The sequence below is a fragment of the Haemaphysalis longicornis genome, unplaced genomic scaffold (genome assembly GCF_048455015.1).
Source record: "Haemaphysalis longicornis isolate Haplotype H1 unplaced genomic scaffold, Haemaphysalis longicornis Haplotype H1 scaffold_8, whole genome shotgun sequence".
Classification (NCBI taxonomy): Eukaryota; Metazoa; Arthropoda; class Arachnida; order Ixodida; family Ixodidae; genus Haemaphysalis; species Haemaphysalis longicornis.
This window is the reverse complement of record NW_027526445.1, coordinates 115,178,031-115,195,949: the sequence shown is the minus strand read 5'-3', so window position 1 is coordinate 115,195,949 and position 17,919 is coordinate 115,178,031. Positions and strand designations below refer to the sequence as shown.

Here is a 17,919-nt window from a genome sequence, read left to right as displayed (position 1 = left end):
TCTAGGTTTACTGCAAGGTGGAAGCCTCTTCCCATAGATCTACAACCACTCCTGTCCTGCATTGCCCAAGCCCGTTTTTCACCCCTGAATGTTCTTATTTCAGAGGCAAAGAAACGTCATCTTAAGATGAGCATCAGTGCTATTCTGAAGGGGAAATCTTAAGTTGGAGAGTAGTTGTGTGTTAATTCTGCGAACCTCTTAAATTCATAACGCTAACAGTATTAGTCGAGCACGTTTAATTAATTCATAACTGCAAGGTAAAACGCGTGTCTTGTTTCGAAACGATTACATATTTCTGCCTGAATGTCATGGAAAGTCGAATTATTATGCTGGCATTGTTTTTGTTTTTCCTTTTGACAAAATTCGGAGTATTGGACTAAACACAAGCCAACCTGAACGCCACGGCAAGTCGAATTGTTACAATGGCATTTTTTCTGTTTTTATTTTCAACATAAAATACAGAGTATTTGACTAAACACAGGCCAAGCCGAATGTCTTGGCAAGTCGAACTACTATAACAGCATTCTTTTTGTCGTTCTTTCCGAAATAAAATTAGGAGTATTGGACACTAAATGCAGGCCAACTTACACACGAGTTAATACGGTATCTCGGGATGGTCCACGCTTACCCTCTGTGCTGGTCTGTCATGGATTCAATGACCACGCCTTCGACGAGGCCCTTGGGGTCGGCTTTGATTTCCATCAGCTCTGCTTGCGTCAGGATCGTCTCCGTCAGCTTGTCCAGATTGGTGCCCTTTGGTGTAGACATGGGAAAGAGGTGAGCAACAATGTGACGAACCTTTGCCTTGGCCTGCTACACACGTCCCCATAACAAGGAGAACCTGTTTAGTTTGATCCAGACACGCAGTGCAGGCTAATACCCCTGTCACACGGCAAATCTAATTTCATTCAAAGTGAATGACATCAGTCGTTATTGACATCCTCCGGTTCGGTCGTGTGGGTCTACACGGTGAAATAAATGTAATTTGATAATGATAGCGGTGACGATTAGCGAGCTCGCAAAACCGGAAAATAATACTTCAAGTGCATCTGAAACGTTTTCATACATAACAAAGGCTAATTTTTAAAACTAAAAATAAAAAATCAGCGGTTTAGGTGACATCAATAAACATCACAAGCCAAGACAAGTCTGCAAAAAATCCGTACTAGGGTAGTGTGCACCATAGAGTTTCATACTAATATACACTAGAGGGAAATGTGGCGCCACCGTCTAGGGGAGCCGCGCTTCGGCGAGCGTGCCGTCATGTACCGGGCAGGCACGTTCCACTTGTTCTTGGCATGGCTCACGAACAGGCTGAAAAGTTGGCTTTGGCTGCAAAAATGCAACAATATTACTGCAGAAAATTAATTGAATTTGTTCTGTTATCAAGAAATAAAAGCTCCATAAACATTGATTTGCCAGGGATTATTTAGAAGCTTCGTGAAAGATGAACAGAAAAACAATGTTACCCCTTTTGGCTTCAAGACGAAAAAGAAGCCATGTGGCTAACCTAGCCAAGGAGGCGAGGAACGTCGCTAGCTGCAATGGCGCCGCCCACGGCGGCACGCGAATGCAGCGCCAGATTTCCCTCTAGTATATATTAGTATGAAACTCTATGGTGTGCACACTGGGGTGAGATTTTCTTTTTTGCTAGTACTTGTTTGTCTTTCTTTATTTAAAGAACAACATGAAAGGGCAAATATGTTTACAAACAGTTTTTAGAAACAGTACTCCTTGGTTTAATACTGAACTTTCTTCTCTAGTGACATTCCACTGCTGTTGAGGCCACTCATTGAGCTCCCGAACCTCAGTCAGCCGCTAAATGTCGCTCGGTGTTCTCGTGTAGCGACGAATTAATGACATTTAGAGTGAATGACATTTACTCTAAATGTCATTAGATCTGCCAAGTGACAGGGGTATAAGCATGCAGCTCCAGATACCCTGACAAGAAGTTACATATACAGCGCAACTTTTTAAGCACTAGAACCGCAAACTGGGTGGTCCTCAACCATTTTCACCTTTCGCTGCTCGCTTACTATATTGCAGACTGTTGTCGTCAATGGTCCAGTTGGAGTGGAAAAAGTAGATGAAGACAGTGCCATTTTGAACAGGACAACCCGGCGGCAACCATTTGCCTCCCTTGCTGTCACACGCTCCTACAACTGAACCCTCATCTCTTTTTGGAGTGTTTAACCAGAGGAGGTGCGCAGGTGCTTCTTGACTGTCTTTGGAAAACTTCTGGGACCGCATTTGCCAGCCTGCCCTGCTTACCTGAGCCCAGTGAGGTGCTGCTTTGAAAAATTAGCTTTAAATTCAATTACCTGCACTGGCATCGTTCAACTTGAATATGAAACTTGAACATCCGCACATGCTGAGTTTTAACACCTGTCAAAAGGTAACTTTACCATTTCGTCACACGCCATGCGTAGCTTACGTCACACACTAAAGTTTGTGACACCTTCACAGCCTTCATTGAAAGCTGCTTGGTATTCTCAACAGTTTATTTTTTCAAATGTCTACTGCCGTGCTCTGCTTCAATACCACCACCCGGCAACAACAACAACAAAAAAAAGCAATGGGAGGGAAAGGGTTGATGCACAGAGAGTCGATGGTTTTTCAAATGAGGCTAAACAACATGCAGCAATGAACGACACTTCGGGAAACCACAAAGCGAACACACGACTCTCGAAGCTTCCAAATTCAAAAAAAACCCATTTTCTCCAGTCTAGTATGTGCCGAGGGTTGTGTGATGTACATAGAGGAGCAGCGCCAAAGGTTCAGTCAGCGCACTCACTCAACGAAAATCGTGGAAAAAACGTAAGTTGGAAATCACTGACCAAACACAGGAGACCCTAAAATGACGGCTCATCGTGTAATAAGGGCGTCCTGTGTGGCAGCGCAACCATGGGCTCTGTTCTTGGTTGTTGCAATAAAACTGGGCTACAATTGAATAATTTGAGTTGTTGCTATAGAAACGACATGCACGGACCACAAGAAACTGCTAAAACTTTAAAAACAAACAACCAAGATACAGTTTTGGCTTCTCTACGGAAGCATTGTTAACAATGACAACAAGGATTTTGTAGAGAAGCCGAAAGATCTCTTCGGTGTTTGTTTTTAACGTTTTAGCAGTTTCTTGTGGTCCGTGCCTGTTGTTTCTATAGCAACATGTCTCATCACGACAGGTGGGTTTTCGCTAACCCTCAACTTCAATAATTTTAGTTAAGCTGAACCCTTTGAGCTCTTCTGAGAAGATGGCGGGCCCACTTGGCCCGCAATCCCTCCCATTTAAAATGCACCCACATTGTCATGGGAGCAACGCAGAGATAGCATCGCATCCATGTAGACTTTGCCTTCCAGTTCATGATAATTTCCTGCAGCTTTTCACTTCACAGCTGCTTGTTAATTGGCTTGTCGTCAAAAAATGACACCGCCTAGAATTGCGTTATATTTGAATACTAGGTGGTGTCATTTCTAGTAAATGCGTTATATTTGAATACTGCAAGCCGTAGCAGCGTTCCATTCCACCAACCCACTAATTCATGCCTTGTGCTACAAAGACGCGTACCTTCAGTGCGGAGATGCAGACGTACTGTGTGTCTCCTCCTTCGTCGTCCATCTGAATGCCATGCACCATCAATCCTCGTTTCACTTTTTCCTGTTACAAAAGTGGAAACGTGGAGCATTCCCTTCAGACAATGGCTTTAAAATCGTCTAACGTCATGTGCCCCTAGAAGGCTCCATTACTCACAATGTCAGCCGCAGGCTTGTCCATTTTGTTGATGGCAACAATAATTGGCACTGCAACGGGAAAATAAGCGCAGCGTCTTTCAAGCATCACAGTGATGCCACACGTGTGCAAAGCTTTTAAAGGGACACTAAGGGCTGAATGAAATGTTTTAAATGAAAGATCATACATCTCGTAGCACTCTCACCTTTTGTTTGACGAGCAACGATGCGTTATTTCCAGATAAATCCACAAAGAATGCTGGCATTTCTCTCTCCCACTTCCCTTCCATTTTTTTCATGACGTAGACATAGCATCAGAAAATACGAATGAGGCACGGTGCGGTCTGGCAACAATAATTTTCACGTCACCAAGCTGCGGTCGATCACTGGGAACATTTCTTTGACCGAGTAAGCTCGCTTTCACTTTTATTACTCGTCACCGACCGAGCATGAAACGGTTTTCACCGGTCCAGCGGTCGTCGTGCCCGCCTACACCGAACACCCAAACTTCACGCCAGCCGCGAACGAATCAGCGAAAAGCACCGCTTGAAACATCGCGCAAAAGCAGCTACCCGGCTAGGCGTGGCTCAAGCGGCAGCCTTCATCTCAGTTCGTCCGGCGATCACGTCCATCTCACATTCTCTTGTCTCACGCAACGCGCCAACCTGGCGTGAAATACACACTTGCTTCATTCACACAGCTGTCTCGAGTAGTGTTGGTGGCCGAATGGCCGAACTTCGAAGCGACTTTGCCCGGCCCAAACGTAACAAGGGTAGAGCTATGCACGCACGATGTACGGATTATTTATCAACGCCGGCTCGCGGCAAGCGGAAGGCAACAAGTTTGTATCGGTCGGAAAACCCCCTGCGGTAAGCACCCTAACCATCTTGCTCCATTCCGTAACCTTTCACGATCGATAAGGTTCGAAACGGGAGCGGGCACGCCTTACCGATAGCAAGCAACATCAAGCGTGGAGAATAGATTAGAAGCTCAGGCGGGTCGGGTTGCCTTAACACCTGCAGTGCAGCTTGCCACTTCGCCGCTTCCTGGCTGCTTGTACAAGCTCAGGCATTCACAGGCTTTTTGGCTTCGCTAATTGCGCACCAATGCTTGTTCAAAACGAAACCGAAAGCATGATGGCTGACGAGCATGGGGGAAGCAGCCTGTCTCGCAGTGTATAAAATCTATTGTCTGCGTTTTTTTTTAAATTACTGCAGCTCACGGAAAGCTTTGATTTACATTCATTCCACGTGCTCAACCACTCAGTTTATTTTCGGAAAAACATTTATAAATGCTTCTTCAATCAGCTCTCATTGTGCACGCATATTGTGACGTCACAAACCGTAGTACCCAAAAGCATGGGGGTGCCGGCACCTGTTATCCCGTTTCTGGCATTTTCTGCCTTATGAAACGGCTACGAGTTGCGAGAATGGTGAATTCGGAGTCCCGGCACCTTAATTCAATCGATACAGGCCAACTTGTTTCCACCCTTCAGTGTCGCTTTAATAATTAGCGTAACTTCAACAAGCCGCAAAAAGCCGAGATACTACTGGGTAAGCTATTAAACATGCAGGCAGGTTGGAGCTGCAAGTAAGCAGCGTTATGCATGAAAAAGGGAAGCAATCTACGTCTCAATGAGAAACACTAAAATGCCCACTAGACAGGCACTAACTGTATAAACTAAATTGCAGGGGAACAGCTTCTACACATGCTTACAAGGACGAACCTTCCCACCCAGGCTGTGGTTTACACAGCGACCAGATTGGCACATGCCGGTGAAAACAGTGTAGAGACAAGGAGGAAAGAAAAAATGAAGAAGACAGTACAGACACTTAGGAACAACTGAGCATATGTTATAGCGATCAGCAATACAGTAGACTCCCCTTACTTCAGACGAACTCAAAGGGAACGTGAAAATTTGTTCATATTATCATAAGTTCATCTAAACTCTTTCCTTACGGCGCCATAAGGCATCGGACACGAAGTTCCGATGATTTTAAATGTCCCGCAAAAGCTAATCGAACACTACCTTAACAACTACTAAAATGTAATCTTAAGAAAAAAAAAAAAGAACTGCACGTTTAGTCGAGACAGGCAGCACTGCCTGGTGGACTATACCGTTGGCTTCCCGGGCGTATCGTATGGACTCGACCGTCTGCTCCATCACTCCGTCGTCTGCCGCAACCACCAAAATGACAATGTCGGTTGCCATGGCTCCCCGCTCGCGCATGGCCGAGAACGCTGCATGACCTGGGGTGTCCAGGAATGTGATGCGGTCCTTTCCCGGCAGCGTCACTGCACAACGATGACAAGAGAATGTCCCTCAGTGTGCATACCCACAAGTCTTAATATGTCTTACAAGCTCGATAAAACACGAGGTCAGAAAAAATTCCCCGGCAAACTTAATAAGGCTTCGTAAGAGGATGTCCTCCTCAAAAAATGAAGCTTTTTGCACAAGTTTTCAGTTTTGAGATCTCGCCTGTAAAAGTACCTTTGTACATTCAGCTACAACTTCACATAGGATCAAAGTAAAATTCGAATGAGAAGTTAGTAAAAGATCTATTTTATTCATTCACGGCGATTCGAGAAGCGCTGCTTTCGTCACACATCAGCAACTTTCGATGGTCTGTATCTCGAGAATGCCGGCTTTTGAAAGCCTTTTTCTTCATTTGCAGCTTTCAGCACTGTTTACGTTGTGTGCTACACATTTTGAGTACTTCCAATGGTCAGTTTTAAATGAAATTTCACACATAGCCTCTTCAAGGTGTGTAGGATGTTGATATCTATATGCATTTTCAGTACCGTATTTTCCGGTGTATAAGTCGCAGTTTTTTTTCTGAAATTTTCGTTGGTGCGTCTTATCCACTGGTGCGACTTATGTATGGAATAAATACGGCTCGCGGTGGCCGCGCGTAGCCAGCGCACGTTAAGAGACACAGCTCTATGGTCTAAATGAATCCAAAGCCCACCACTACAGCATTTCTCATAGCCCATATGTCGCTTCGGGACGTTAAACCAATGAATTTGCAGCTTTTTCTAGTCAAAAACAATGATAATTGCCTGCGACAACCGCACGCCACTTCCTGCCATGCACAGTAACTACAGTTCAGAATAAATTCAAAGTAACATCAAACTAAGTTGCAAAAACAAAATGCAGCTTATAAATTATATTACAGAGAGGTACTCTGAAAGAGGTAAACGTGCTGCCAATTTTTGAAATGACAGCTTGCTGAAAAGTTTCGATTTTTGGGCTGCTTCCGTTCACGCCACTTTCGTCCGCAATGACACCTTTGTTGCACTGATTTACCATAGAGTTTTTTACAATATACTCACTATGAAACTCTATGTGATTTACGACAGCACGCAAGTAACGCAGCAAGAGACGCGCGACGTTTGGAGAGGTGGCCAAATGGGTCTCCAACTCTTGAGACTCCATTTCTACAAAAACAGTTGTAGCCGGGTTCATAAACACTGGACTGGTCCCGTCCGCGAGTGGCGGCGATGTGGGCGAAGACATCAGTGAGTCGGAGGATGACAGCAATGCGCCGGCGGAGCTTCTACTTGAAGTTGCTGAATTATTTGTTAGCGAGTCGAAGGAAGAAAACTTTGATGGTTCTGCCTAAACGCCGTCTGTAGGTACACGCCATCTGTGTGTATCAATAAACCATTTTTGAGAAGTTATTTCTGTCTAGACTTTGGACGGTATATGCACATGTCTAGCTCTCCTTACCGGGGGATGCGTGCATAGCTGGCGGCGGCCGCCGCAACCATGTACTTTCGCCGCACTTTTTAACGATCTGATCCTCTATGAGTTTACCTAATTAATAAGTGCGTCTTGTACACTGGTGCGTCTTATACACATTTTTTTGCGGAAAAACGGTCATTTTGAGACGGTGCGACTTATAAAAAGGTGCGACTCATAGACCGGAAAATACGGTATCCCTTATACATACTTTGCAAAAATTTAGAATGCTGACTCATAGCACTCAAAATAGATACTATTGCTGTTGCTAAATTTTTTAACAAATGTAGGAATCATCCGAATAAATTGTCTGTAGTTATTGACATACTACCTTACCTAAGCAGAAAAATGAGCTATTGCAGGCTGCTATAAACAAACATTTATTATGAAAAAAGATGTTCATAAAAAGACCTATATTGCACTGTTTAGGACTGTCTCAATCAAAAACTAATAAAGCTACATGAAAACTACGAACACATTTGGAATCAGCATTAAAAAGACTACCTATGACCAAGGCTTTATAACTGTAGGTATAATAGCAAATAAAAAATTAGCAGTGGCTTAGCTCCGCTATGCCAGGATATACGTAGCGTGAGCTACGGTTCAGCTGGTTATTCGTAGGTTTCCTGGTTGTCTAGGATTAGCTGATTATCATGCTTACTGCTGCTTAAAAGATTTTCAATCTAATCCAATGAAATCCAGTCCAGTCCAGTCACTGCTCCTCGCGCATGCGCAGCACGGCTCTCTAGGAGCCACGCGAAACTGCTATCAAGTGGCTCCGGCGCAGCGTCAGACTTGGCTACTCCGCAAAGGAGGCGCACAGCTGAGCATGCGCCGGCCACGGCTATGACGGCACTCCTCTGGAATGCGCAGACCCAATTCTCTACACACCGGTACTACAACTGGATTGGATTTCCAATCCAATCCAATCCAATCCAATCCAATGCTCCTCGCGCTTGCGCACAACGGTCCTTCAAGGTCCACGTGAAACTGCTCAACCTCGGCCAGTGTAGCTTACGCTACAAAAGCGTTTATGAAGAGCATCTCCCCTTAAGTGTTTTGAAGGTGAAAGCCTGGCAGTACTTGTCAAAGACTTCTCTCCTGCCACAAATCGTTTTTTCATCTGTTTCTTCACTTTTGGTTCTCCGTCTTTTGGCGCAAATTACGTCTGAAGGCGCAATGGCAATTTGATATTCTAATCCGCGCATGTAAACTGCAATATCTGAATGACAGGCGAAAAAGGTCAACACGGACACGCCCTTCATCCTCCTTCGCTCCCCGTCCAAATTTTGCACTTAAAGCATCGGGAACGGCCCGACTTCTCCAGAATCAAAGTTCTCCACGGGGGGAATGCACCTGCTCCGTTCATGGATCATCACATTCGCCTGTCACGCGCCATGACGTCAAAGCTACGTGCACTCGGCTAGCTCTCGTTCCACAGCTGACAACTTGCTCTGAAGTAGCACAGTGGTAATGAACTCAGCTCCTACTTTGAAGACCTGGGTTCAATTTCCGCGGAAACGTATTTGGCTTTCAAAGTGAGACCTTTCTCATTGGGGCCAATGGTGTCCCGTCAAAAAACTAACCCATTGCTCCGTAGACTGGTGGGTCGACTGAGAGGCTCCGATAAGATTTTTGGACACACAGCGCGTGCATGAAACCGGGATTGCATTGTGTCAAAAACGGTTACTTGAAAATCGCAAAACAGGAACGGTTCTAGATAGATAAGGCAGTACGTGCCTCAATTGCGAAGAAGGAGCAATATGGTACACCTTTATCTCATAATCCGTGTATCGGTATACATTTAGATAATTCGCAGAAGCATTTACGTCGTACGCGATAAACTGTCACGTGGGCTTGTTTTTTATTTGCGATTTGGGTGTTTGAAGGTTTGACGATCGATTGGATGCCCTTTCAGCAACGGTTGCACGCACTCTCAACTTTCTTTAGGAACGGATGGTGATGCTTTTTATTTACTCGTCACAGCGGAAGCCCCTTTCAGTACAAGACAATGAGAGTGCGAGTTTTTAGTTTTTCACACATTAAGGCTTTCAACTAAAAAGAAAACATGAGTGCACCCTCGATAACTAATAGCTAGGTAAACAGTGAGGCTGTGCTGCTAGGTTGGGTGAACTTCAATAATACCCGTGCCACACGTACTCGAAAAATGGCATTAAAGGGACACTGAAGTGATATGTAAACATTGCGGGATTACTAGTGCAAATTGTAGTCCGGAGTCCCCAGGCCATGTTTCGACCACTCTAGGTGCGTTTACGCGATTTTATTTAGTAGAAAAATTAATTCGAAAACGCTGTCCTCCTCTCTTTACGCCCGCCCATTTTCTGTGGCGTTTTCGTGTGACGTCAGGAGGGGATGAGCTGGCAATTGGCTGCGCTACTGCACGGCTCCCCGGCCGACAGAGTCAGTCGGCCCAGCGTTTCGTCCGCCGGCCGCCGGCGGGTCGTCGCAATCAAGGAGGTTAAAAAAAATTGCTTGGTCGCAATTCGTTCGCTTAGTTGAAACGAAGCCAGGACACGTTTGTGAATGGAAGAATGTGCCTTTCTTTACTTGGTTTGTTTGTACACTGTATCTAGCTCCAAGTCAAGGTCGCTTCACACAAGCGCTGCACAAGCGCACATGCGACGCTTCGCTGACTGGTACGCCAGTAGGAAAATATAAGGCCTCTTGAAGGCGGGAGAAGAGTCAGCGAAGTCAATATAGGTACTAAGCAAATAAAATCAACTGATATTTTTACCGTACAGCGTAAAACTAGGGCGCGGGAAGCACTTTTTTGCGCTGGGCGAACAAGCACAGCGGTCAGCAGCACGACTACGCATCTGCGAACGCTTTTCCGTCTACGAAATGCAATTGCTAGACGTGAGCTACTGTGGAAACTCGGGCGACGCTTACTGCACGATCGCAGTACAACAAATAGTCACCTAAGCGGCTTGAAATGCCAAAACTAAATAAAAGTGTAAACTAGTTGTACAATATATACCCTATATTAGTAACTCATTCGCGTCCCGCTCCGTGGCCTAGCAGTCTGGGGCGCTGGGAATTCACTCCAGATGTTTTGCGAGTCACGAGTTCGAATCCCCGCGGGTACGTGCTTTTTTTTTTTTTGTAAGTTAACTTTTTTGTTTTCCGCTGATGTTTTCTGTATTGAGTTCACCTTTTTTGGGGCCGCAACGTTCATGGCTACACGAACTAGTTCACAAAACGCGCGCAGGCTGGCACTGGCGCGCTAGCGAGTTCTCGTTGGCGTGCTGTTGCCATAAGCACCGACTGCTTGCAGGCAGTCGGCACAGGCCAGAATGAACAGACCCTTGGCCTGGTGCGAGCACGCTTTTTACGATACAGGCATAAGGGAGGCAAGCTCCAAATATGGGGGAAAAGCGCATGACATTTGGGCGTCTGCGGGTACGCGGAGGGCGTTCATGCACTGCGTAGGTCTCGGCTAGTGAATGCTACGACTACAAGCCGTCCTGGGAGGCTTATCTTGTGCATTTTACAGCCGACAACATGGCAGAAGCGCGGTACGATGATTACTGAGATATTGAGAATGCCCATCCAACAAAGCCATTGGTTATGTTTTACAGAACCGAAACCGAAACTTGTGTGATTGCTAACCTTGGGCATCGTCCAATCACGGCGCCCCTCCTCCCAACGTCACAGCCTTAGTTGGTGCGGCCGCCGCAAACCGCGCATGGTAGTTTTTCTTCTTTCGCGCTTTGTAAAATAATTACCGATTTGTCAACCGGATAAACGATGAAAAGTGTGCTAATTTGAGCCAGTCTACGCAGTGCAAGCAAAAACGGGAGCTTGACAAATTCACTTCAGTGTCCCTTTAAGTGCGTAATGCTCTAAGTTTTGGTGCCATTAATTCGCTGATACACACGCAAAAAATCTAATGCCATTCGCTCTGATATCATTTTTGGTTTACAGAGTTCACCACAACCCATTCGCCTTCACAAATGCCTTAAATCTGCCTACTCTTGAAAGTAATGAGCGCCAATTGAAATTAACAAAACTCTCAGCACCAGAGTGTTGATGCGAAAGCGTAGCTGAACTTCGAAATAAGACGATTTTTTTTTGCTTTCTTGGTGGTGAAGTTCTGAAGAAGACAAAGTTCACTAAAACAGCGGCAAAAGAAAAAACATCGTGTCACTCGTAATTTTAAATTTTCCGGATTTGGCTACCGCTTGCAGGCGACGGCAGCTGCTGAAGCCACTTTTAGAAATGGCTCACACCATTGTTTATAATAACACTATTTGTCATAAAGTTTTCTTCCGCAAAAAACATTTTAACCCTTGAAGACGCTATTCACTACATTAAACAATTCTAAAATATGAATGGATTTCTTTTTTTGTTCATTATCCCCATCATGCCTAACACATTTTAATGCCTTTTTGTTCTCGCATGTAGCACGGCCCTCCATAATAATGTCATTCGGTATCTTAAGGCCTTAATTTAACACTCAATGTCATTTTTCGTGTACGTTTGGCACAGGCGTGAAATAGACAAAAAATGAAAAAAGCATTTTGAGCTTCTTTGCCGATTTGCTGTGCCATATCATAGCTATCGGTGATCATTTCCTGCGGCTATCAGTCGCCAATTTCGTGATAACGCAGCAGTAACAGCTGGTGCTGTAGGAGCAACACAAGGCACTATGAAAAGGCTAAAAATTCCTGACAACGGTACCAGCTTTAGTTAACCAAATCGATTGACTTTCTTGTAGGCAACCAGTACCAGGAGCAACTGCCCTCATTGGCAGCAGGCCTCGCGCAACAGCTTTCATACTCACTTTGGAGGAATACGGGACTTTGAAACACCACCCCCACACAATGCTGTGCAACCTACCGGTGAAAGCACCAATGTGTTGCGTGATGCCACCATACTCCTGGTCCACAACGTTGGTGTTGCGAAGCGAGTCCAGCAGGGTGGTCTTCCCGTGATCGACGTGTCCCATGATGGTGATCACTGGCGGCCTTGGTGCCAGCTGACTAGGTTCGGCGGGTGGCCTGCGCACATAAAACAACAACGACAACGCTGCATGTTTACAGTTTAGCAAGAATATCCGAAACAAAACAATTCATCTTGCGAGATGGTCAATAAATGTTAGAGAAAAGTATTCTGACATTTTCAAGGCTTCTGAGGTCTTATTTCGAGCCATGAATATTGCTGTCACAATGGAGAATATCTTACTGCCGCCATAAGTTTTCACACCTCCAGCGGCCCCTGTGAAATCAAGGTGATCTCAAAGGAAGCAACCAAGCATGCTTTTATATCTTGAAATGATATTGCTAAGTTCAATCCAACTATTTGCCTTGATGGCAAAAAAAAAAAAAACATGTCTGTTTTTACACACATAGTTTCAGTTTCATTTGAGAGAGGGAGCTGGAATGAACATTGATAAGACCTTAAATACCGTTTGTAGGATTGCATTTGGGTGTACGACAATGCAGGGCTAGAAAGAACATCTAAACTTGATGCAAACACTGCACCGACAACACTTTCTGGATATAAAATAAATGAGCTCAAAGACAGACACTGCAAGATGCCAGAAAACTCCAGGCGGGGTTCATTTTTCACACGGTCGCATGTGATCGGCTGTGTGCAGAAAAACGTCAAGAATGAGTGACCGCATATGAAATCAACCCTGCCAGAAGTTTTCCAATGTCCCATAGGGTCTGGCCCTCGGCTTCCATTTGCGCACCTTCTAACTGCGTCTTGAAATTCCTTTTTCGGCGACAACCGTTCCGGTGGGGCTACTATTTGGCCCCGAAAGCCGAGCCTTTTGAGGATCTTGAACAGGATATCAGTGTCATCGATGGCTGAATAAGAAGAAGATGTTCAGATTAGCAACAACAACAACAAAATGCACCAGGAATAAGCCAGCCGTTAAACAAAGCACCACAGATCACGAATGGTAAAGAACAGGTCTCGGGGAAACCAACCTGCGTTGTCTTCGTCATACTGGCCAGCATTCTCCACGTAAAGAATAGCCTCGTAGATGTCGTCTGGAATAACACGCAGGCAATGACATCGTCGAAACACATTTTTGTTTTCCGCGCAAAAAGGGAATAAAGTGAGCACGTAGGTAAAGCTTGCCTATTGGTCGCTGTACAACTTTGGCGAGCTCCGCAAGAGTTATATTTTTCCACACTTGAACAACAGGACTCTTCGGCTTCGTCTTCGACGGTACCTGCAGACCACATGCGCCAGCGAAAGGATAAGGTAACAGAACATGTTTTGCGAGATTCACTTTTTCTAAACAGAGAGTTACGCACAACAAGCTCAAACGGGGCAGAAATTGAACAGAAGGAACAGCATACTATTTGCAAGGCGCACGGCTAGAGTGACAGCGAAACATAGCGTGACGCGCTGTTCATTTACGAAATTTTGACGCAGTGTGGTCCGTTGTCGTACCATGCCTGACATGGGTGCTCCAACGTTAACCTTTACGTTTTTTTTTTTGCACTGCACTGTGCATGCATTTTTTGCAAACATGATGCGCCATATCTTAAGGGATAAGTGAAATTTTGCACTCGGGTGCAGCACAATGTTCAGCACGGGACTTGTGGATTCCGGGGCGTTTTCATGTAAGTGCTGTTCGCACAGAAGCATGGCCGCTTACTCATCGCATGTGTTTTACGGTGGCGCACTTAGCGAAAGCGATGATGACTTCAGTGAAGAGACAATTACGTGCCTACACATGATGACAGTAATTCGACAGGGGCAAGTGATGAAGACCACGGCGGCAGCGGAGACAGTACTGTGCGGATCATTACTCTGTGAGCTACACATCTTGTTGAAAGACAATGAAATGGTTGCCAGAAAAGCTTTTTTTCTGGCATCTAGAGGTTTTTGTTGTCTAGAGGTAGTGGCTATTTTGCCCTCAGCCGGCACATTAGCCCGGGAGAAAAGTTGCCGGCAATTCCCCGGCAATGCTGCCCCTGGCGCCAATGCTGCAGCAGCCCGAGATGTCAACTTTAACCTGCTTTAACGTTGGGGACAAGTTTTCGAGCTTTGCCGAGCTTGAGGAGAAAAGATTGGTTGGTACCGTTCAGTGAATTACGTCAAGTTATAGAAACGAGTCGGCAAGATTGCGGTGGGCATGTCGAACTTTGACTCAGCCGACACGAACTTTCACACTTTGATTACAGACAGTGAATGTTCCTTGGTGTTTCCTTTGTCGAACTTCAAGCAAAGTCGCACAGTAAAGAAATGATCAGCCGAAAAATCAAGATTGCATGGCTAGAATTCGCCACTGTTTATTTCAGTGCTATGAAATTTTAAACACGAACTTCAGTAAAAACAATATTTCTGCATGAAATTATGCAAAGCAGGCAGACGTCCAAAAAACATCTAATTTTGCATTCGTATACCAAACACAATCAGACAGATTAAAAACGGTGACTTATACACAATCACTACACTGCCAAATGTTAGCTCTCGGCTGCTTGCTGATACGCACACACGGCAAGTGGTATTACAACAAGCACAAATCAAAGTGTCTGTAATCAAGGTGTCAAAGTTCGCGTCGGGCTGAGTCAAAGTTCTACGTGCCCGCCGCAATCTTGCCGACTCGTATCTATAACGTGACGTAATTCACTGAACAGTACAAATCAATCTTCTCCTTGAGCTCAGCAAAGCTCGAAAACTTGTCCCCAACATTAAAGTTGACATCTCCTTTAACGTTGGGGACGTTAAACTGATTGATTTGATTGATTGTGGGGGTTTAACGCGCCGACGCAACGCAGGCGATGAGGCGCGCCGTAGTAAAGGGCTCCGGATTAATTTTGACCACCTGGGGATCTTCAACGTGCGCCGAAATCTCGTACACACGGGCGTTTTTGCTTTTCGCCTCCATCAGAAAAGCGGCCGCCGCGGCTGGGAATCGAACCCGCGACCTCGTGCTCAGCAGCGCAACGCCTTAGCCACTGAGCCACCGCGGCGGGTAGGGGTGGGACGTTAAACGTTAGCGTCCTTTAACGTTAGCGTTTAATGCTGCCCCTGGGCGCCAATGCTGCGGCAGAAGTTGACATCTCCTTCTGCCGCAGCATTGGCGCCCAGGGGCAGCATTGCCGGGGAATTCCCGGCAACTTTTCTCCCGAGCTAATGTGCCGGCTGCTGGCAAAAAAGCAACTGTGAAAATGTGCCGGCATCCGGCAAAATAGCCCCCATAGAAATGTGCCAGCAGGATAATCACGTGGTCTGGGCCAGCCAATGGGAAGGGACTGCCGGCTACTTTTCTCCCAGGCTAATCTGCCGGCTACCGGCAAAATAGCCACTGCCATAGTTTTATTCCGAGGAGCGCACAGAGCTGTACAATCATGGCGAAGATAAGGGTAACCCGCAGTACCACCGCAACCTCATCCAACAGCTGGTGGGTGATCTGAGGGCTCGAGCGAAAATGCGGGGCCCGTCTGCACGTATGGAGTGCGAGGAAAGGCTATTTGGGATGAACCATTTTATCTACAAGCTCCCAGGCCGAAGCAACAAGGACTGTGCTGTTTGCAGCGACAGAAAAACAAAGCAGGAGGTAAACGGTGTTTGACCAGCGGTAAAAACCCTGGCCTGCCCCCAGAAAAATGCTTCGAGCGGTTTCACACGCTGCTCAAATATTGGTAAAGGAGTTGCAAGCAGAACGCAAAAGAAAAACTAAATATCCTGTGAGCTTTTCTTGCGCACCGCGTTTTCCTTCGCGGCGCCATAGACTGGCAAAATAGCTGCGGAGCATAGCGACCGCATATTGGGTGAAAGGTCCAGACTGCAAAGAGTTAAAACAGAATAGACTACAAGTGCATTTGGAGCGACATTAACATTCCGCTCAGCAGCAGCATCTAAATTGTTCCTTCCGTGCATGATATGAACCAGTCGGATGGCTGCACGAACTATTAGTGGCCTTCGCATGGAAACCCGCGGCCAAAACACGACGAACGCGAAGCAATCAGCGTGCCAGACTTACGAATGGTTTCTCCGCTTTCTTCGCCCAACGCCAATGCGACGTGCTGAGTGAACGCGATCCGCAGAGTGAACAGCCGTAGTTTGCTCCATGTTGGTCCGATCCGTTGACCGACAGCGCTCGAACAGCACCGCTGACGCCGGTGGGCCGGAGTCTGCACGCGAAACCCAATCAATGAGCTACACGGCGTGAAGGTTACACAGTGAACACCGAAAAAGAGAACCGTGCACTGAACGTAACACACCGGAAAATACTGAGAACATCTGAAATGTGCCGAATTTGTTTTCTGTTTACTCGATCAGAGGTTACATTTTGGACGTAAGTTGAAAATCCTTACCGAAAGCGGGGTAGATATCTCGCAGCCGTAATTCTGATGGAGGCAGCCATGACACCAACCATGCATGCAGTTTCGGCCTGTTTTGGGGCAGTTCATCGTTCGTACAAAAAAAAAAAAAGAACTCTGAAATTTTAAGTTTACATTCAGCACAAAAGCACCTAAAATTACTCAATATAAATAATCACGTATTCATATTAACATACTTGGCAATGGTAAACAGGAAAATACTTTTTGTTGAATTACTCAACAATGATAAACGGTCGGCGCGCGACTTTCGTCTGTTTCGTTTCAGTTTTAGGACCCATCTCGCTAACCTCATGTATTGGCAAAATGTTAAAGTGACCATATATTCCTCGGACCTTAAAGCGGGACGGGGGCGGAGGGGAGGCTGAAGGAAGAACGTGGCACCTAGCTTGAAGGGACATTAGGGCTTAATGCAATCTTGTTTTAACTGAAGGATCATTCGTGTCTTAGTTATTCGGCCTTTGTTCGATGAGCTGCGTTATTTGCTGAATAAGTAAACAAGTACTGAAGCACGTCCACGCACCGTTCGTCAAATACAGAAGGGTGTACTGAACGGTTTGTTGGTACACTGTAACCAACAGCTCCTGGGATTTTAGGCAAGCCTATTTAGGCAAAATGGATTTTAGGCAAAACGGATTTTAGGCAAATGCCTATTTTGTTGCTTGCGCTCTTGTCGTCCCACTTTGATATAGTATGTTTTTAATGGTGCCAATAAATGACTATTTTGGCGTTTCTGCCTAAATACTTATACATGCTTATTGCCAAAATCGGCGCCTAAGTGAATACCGATTAGCCTGCAGTTTCGCTTTCGAGGGCAGTTTCACAACTGGGGACAACGGACTCAACGGCAGCGATTCGGGATTTGCGTCGCGTGTGCAAGCCTGGCCGCACGCATTCACGAGATTATGGACAGTTATCCATGCCCTGTCCGCGTTTCATGGATTCGCCGGGACACGCTTCCTGCCCACACTGTGGCAGATCGCGCCTGCCTCCGAAGAGACCTCCCACGGCCACTACGACTACTTCGAGTATCTACCCTAGAAGAACCTCCGCCGTGCCACGCGTGCTTTACTTCCACCGCGTGGAACTGACCTCCCCAGTGGGCTCGCTCGGAGGCTT

The 17,919-nt window shown here is 46.0% G+C and overlaps 1 protein-coding gene across 1 annotated transcript in view; it reads right to left on the bottom strand.

The window, feature by feature from the left end:
* Mif2 (mitochondrial translation initiation factor 2) overlaps positions 1 to 16,866 on the bottom strand; it is a 38,206-nt gene extending 21,340 nt beyond the window's left edge. The window contains exons 1-10 of the mRNA XM_077681011.1: positions 16,777 to 16,866; positions 16,443 to 16,593; positions 13,583 to 13,676; positions 13,429 to 13,491; positions 13,188 to 13,305; positions 12,332 to 12,492; positions 5,848 to 6,024; positions 3,752 to 3,801; positions 3,569 to 3,658; positions 629 to 753 (exon numbers count right to left, since the gene is read on the bottom strand). Of these exons, the coding sequence (XP_077537137.1) occupies positions 629 to 753; positions 3,569 to 3,658; positions 3,752 to 3,801; positions 5,848 to 6,024; positions 12,332 to 12,492; positions 13,188 to 13,305; positions 13,429 to 13,491; positions 13,583 to 13,676; positions 16,443 to 16,593; positions 16,777 to 16,838 (1,091 nt within the window). The 5' untranslated portion in view covers positions 16,839 to 16,866. The remainder of the gene's footprint in view (positions 1 to 628; positions 754 to 3,568; positions 3,659 to 3,751; positions 3,802 to 5,847; positions 6,025 to 12,331; positions 12,493 to 13,187; positions 13,306 to 13,428; positions 13,492 to 13,582; positions 13,677 to 16,442; positions 16,594 to 16,776) is intronic.
* Positions 16,867 to 17,919: the final 1,053 nt, after the last annotated feature.